Consider the following 4,348-nt stretch of genomic DNA (forward strand, 5'->3'; position numbering starts at 1 on the left):
TGGGTGGATTTCTATGTGTCTGTAGCTCAGGCTGGCTTTGAACTGGCGTTCTTGGTCGGCCTAAGTGGGAGGATGCAGGCTGATCCACCCGTCAGAGAAGCACATCTTCCTATGGTCAGATATATTAGCTTCTATTGGGATTCGGAGAGAGAGAAGTATCTGTGACACAAGTAACTGTAAGACTGCAGTGTCCTATAGTGTGACAGCAGAAGACTGTCACATTTGATTTAGGGTGTGTGTGTGTGTGTGTGTGTGTGTGTGTGTGTGGTTATGTGATGTACAAAAAGTGTGCATGAGTGTGTGTACTTTTGACTTAATCTTTGAATTTAGTAATTCTTATTTTAATGCCATCTTTAACAACATAAATATGCATGAAATTTTATAGACTTTTCAACTGCTTATTAAGAAATATTTCTGAAAATGTGGCTGAGTGTGGTAGGTTAAACTTTTTTTTTTTTATCAGATTTTAGTAGTTAAAGGGTCTCAATGTCCAGTTTTTCTGCCCTCTCTAGTTTTAGAAAATCAGGAATATTATATCCCCTCTTGCCTATGACATTGAAACATAAAATGTGACTATGACTTTTACTACGATTTATAAGACATTGGGCACAGATTCCTCTCTTACACAGGAATGTAAAACAGATTATCCTAAGAAATTGGTCACACTGTCAGACTGTTTATTCTTAACACTTCACATTGTATTTTAAGTCATCTGGGAAGTTTGATTTTATTGCTCTTTAACAACAGTCTGTATCTATGTTAGAATTCTAATTGAACTTTTCAATCTGTTTCTCCTTTTTAAGATCTCCACCATGAAGGATCCCTTCATCGATATTTCACTTCCTATTATAGAAGAAAGGGTAAGGAGAAGTAGGCATGAAACCCGTGAGAGTGTGCATTCCTTCCTTCATTTATATAAACACCCGTTGGGTTAACTGTTCTCACAGTCATGGTTTACACAGAATTGGGCTTGAGTGGTATGTTTGCTATCACCTTCATGCATACATACTCTCTGGATTTAATCTTTAAACCTTGCATTTTGAAATTGTTAAGACAATTGAAGCGGGGTGGAGAGATGGCACAGCAGTTAGAGCACTGGCTACCTTTCCAGGGGAGCTGGGTCCAGTTCCCAGCACCCACAAGGCTAGTGAGCTCACAACTGTTTGTAACTCCAGTTCTAGTTCCAGGGTACTCAGCACCCTCTTCTGGCTTCCCCCACTGCATGCAAGTGGTGTCCAGACATACATGCCAACAAAACACCCATACTAATAGAAGAATTTTTAAAAAAGAAAAGTACTTTTTATGTTTCTAGTAAGTTACAGATTTTGGAAAGAATTTATTTGCTAAAAATGTTTTATATTACATGTGGCATAGGTTTCAAAACCTGTACTTTTGGGGAAAATGAGTAAATGCAGAAGTTTACAGGAGACAGACCAAGACCATAACAAGGGCACCGTTACCATAGAAAATACCCATCAACCCAGAGCTGCCAAGAAGCATTCCTCACCTAAAGATAAGGCAAGTCAGACTGGGGAGGGCTGTGGTTTTTTTGTTGGTTTGGTTTGGTTTTGGTTTTGGTTTTTCAGGACAGGGTTTCTCTGTCCTGGAACTTACTCTGTAAAACACCAGGTTGGCCTCAAACTCCGAGGTCTGCCTGCCTCTGCCTCCCAAGTGCTGGGACTAAAGGCGTGCGCCAGCACTGCCTAGCTTTGGGTATGCTTTTAATATTTTAAATTTTGAAAACTCTCAAGCATGTTCACAAGTAGAAACACCAGTCTAATACTGTGGGTTCCAGCATCAGATGGAACTGGAGTGATAGATGGTTGTGAGCTGCCTTGTGGACGCTGAGACTTTATCCCAGGTCCTCTGTGAGAACAAGTGTTCTTAACCGCTGAACCATCTCTCTGGCCGCCGTCTTTAGTTTTTTGAGTCAAGTGTTCACTATGTAGTTCAGACTGAACTCATTTTTTTTCTCCTCTTACTTCCATATCACCACTCATTCTCCCATTGAGAATTTTGAGAAAATTCAAAAAAGAAAAGTATTTCTTCTTTACCATTCTCATTTGTTCTGTGTTTTTAAGGTTTAAAATGGACTTTACCCTCAGAATTGGTGTTAGCAGAAACTCCCTGAGTATCTTTTAAATAAGTGGAGTTTAAGCACTGAGCTGGCAGTTGTTGACCGTTGTGCTGTTCAGTGCTACAGTTGCATCACTGGGATAGAACACACTTTCAGAGGGAAGGTGTTGACAAGTATCAAGTTAAATGAAATAAACCACTGTAAAAGGGATGAACTAATCTCGGGTGAAGGGGGTCGGAGGACTCCAGATACTGAGCAGAAAAAGCCTGGGATATTCCCAGTAGAGGGCACATGGGGAAGCTCTGGAGTCCAGCAGGAAAAGAGAGAGGCATGGGAGAAAGTGTCCACAGTGGGGATCAGGAGGGTCCATTCCGTGTTTCAGAGCCGCAGGGCTTCAGCAAGCGCCTCCTAGCAGAGGGAAATAGTGAGAGGAGTGGAAACCCTGAGAAAGACCATGGGGCCTCCCTCCCAGGTTCTCTTCCAACCACTCTAGTAATGCTTCTTGATCCCACGTAATTTCCCATGCAAAAATTTCTGTTCACTGCGCTTTCACTGAATATGTTTTACAATAGTCTCCCATAGGTAGATTTTGAAATGGATGTCAGAGAAGTATTTATTGAAATATTGTGGGTGGTTAAATATGACTTTAGTGGCATTTGTTTTCAATAAGGTCACAAGATTCTTTTCTCTGAAAAATACTGTTAACTTACAGAATCAGCTAAGTCATGACAGAAAACACTTAAGAAAATTGCCGTCTGGAGAAGAGAAAACTGTTGTCACATATCAGGAGAGTGAGAACTTGGAAGCGGGTCGGTTTGCCAGCACTGTGAGCACTGAGTCGTCCCAGAACGAAAGCCCCACTGACGGCAGCGAGAAGGAAGCCAGCCTGTCTGAGAGCAGTGCCGATGCAGACAGCGAGGCTTCTGAGTCAGAGAGCGCGCCCACGCCTGTGCCGCCCCCGTCCAGTGGGGATTCCTGTGGGCTCACAGAGCAGCACTTGCGTCCCCCATTGGCCAGTGAACTGCCACCCACCAAGGAGACACACAGTGAAGAGGCAGTGGCTGAAGCGATCGCTGAACTTCATTTGAGCGGCACTGTAATTGGAAATAGAGATTTTCACCGGGAAAAACAGCCACTAAATGTCCCAAATAATTTGTGTTTTTCAGAGGGAAAGCATATGAGGTTTCACAGTGCTCAGCATGCTTTCCAGACTCTCTCTCAGAGTTATGTAACTACTTCTAAGGAGTGCTCAGTGCAGTCCTGTCTCTACCAGTTCACGTCCATGGAGCTGCTAATGGGCAACAACAAGCTTCTCTGTGAGGACTGCACTGAAAAGAGGCAGAAGTGCCCACAGGAAGCCAGTCCTGCAGGTAGACAGCTAGCTGCCTTGCTTCTGAGCTACTGATGGGTTGATGGCGACGGGTGGCTTATAGTCTCTTACTTGGTGAGCACAGAACTTGTGTGCATTGAGCCTCTTGAATGGTCTTTGTCTTACTGCTCTGAGCTCAGGACTGGCTGGGCACAGTAGATTCGCAGGAGAAATTGCAGTAAATGACCAAGAAGTACATGTCTCTGTCTTGGAAATTCCAACCCATGTAGTCTAACTGGAGGGATCTATCTATTTAAAGCCTTTCTGAAATATCCCTAAAACTTATGGTTGGATCACTAGTGGGATCTGAGGTTACTGGCTTTCACAAAAACCCTTCAATTTCTTAAAAGACCAAGATATGTATTTGGTGTTCTTAAATATGCCTGTGCCCTGAATCTAGTGGTGGCTAGAGAAAGGTGGGACTTCTCACCTGCTAAGTTTTCTCCAGCATTAAGAAATGGAAAGAAGGTGCTTGGTGGCCAGACTGTTGCTTGGGATGGGCAGGAGGGCTTAGTGCGTAAACTGTCTGTTGAAGGAAGCATGAAGACCTGAGTTCTGAGCCCCAGTACCCGTGAAGCCAGGTGCAGTGGAACGTGCCTTGGGAGGGAGGGCAGATGGATTTCTGTGGTCTACATCCTGAGCTCTAACACAGCCTGTGCAGCATCTTGACAGACATCATTTGTCTTCAAACACAGAAGACAAGTGGAGAATTGACTAAGAAAGCCACCACTGTCGACTTCTGGCCTCCACATACCTGTACACAGTGTGCATTAACCACCCCCACCTCCTGCAACACGTACACCATACACTCAGCAAACAAACATAGACACACACAAACACACCATACACAACACAACACAGATACACCATATACTCAACAAACACACACACAACATACACAC

At 43.7% G+C, this 4,348-nt stretch overlaps 1 protein-coding gene and 1 long non-coding RNA gene across 8 annotated transcripts in view; one reads left to right on the forward strand and one right to left on the reverse strand.

Annotated features, from left to right (window-relative positions):
- The window catches only part of Usp45 (ubiquitin specific peptidase 45), a 64,430-nt gene that overhangs the window by 47,873 nt on the left and 12,209 nt on the right, over positions 1 to 4,348 (forward strand). For 5 of the 7 annotated variants that reach the window (XM_055603281.1, XM_055603284.1, XM_055603285.1 and 2 more), the window contains 3 exons: positions 804 to 860; positions 1,375 to 1,518; positions 2,790 to 3,447. In XM_055603281.1, coding sequence (XP_055459256.1) covers positions 804 to 860; positions 1,375 to 1,518; positions 2,790 to 3,447 — 859 coding nt within the window. The remainder of the gene's footprint in view (positions 1 to 803; positions 861 to 1,374; positions 1,519 to 2,789; positions 3,448 to 4,348) is intronic. The other 2 variants (XM_055603287.1, XM_055603288.1) reach the window with 1 other exon arrangement.
- LOC129673483 (uncharacterized) overlaps positions 1 to 4,348 on the reverse strand; it is a 36,610-nt gene that overhangs the window by 11,680 nt on the left and 20,582 nt on the right. The gene's annotated exons all lie outside the window — the stretch shown is intronic.

Source organism: Psammomys obesus, unplaced genomic scaffold, assembly GCF_907164565.1.
Source record: "Psammomys obesus unplaced genomic scaffold, mPsaObe1.curated_primary_1811, whole genome shotgun sequence".
NCBI lineage: Eukaryota > Metazoa > Chordata > Mammalia > Rodentia > Muridae > Psammomys > Psammomys obesus.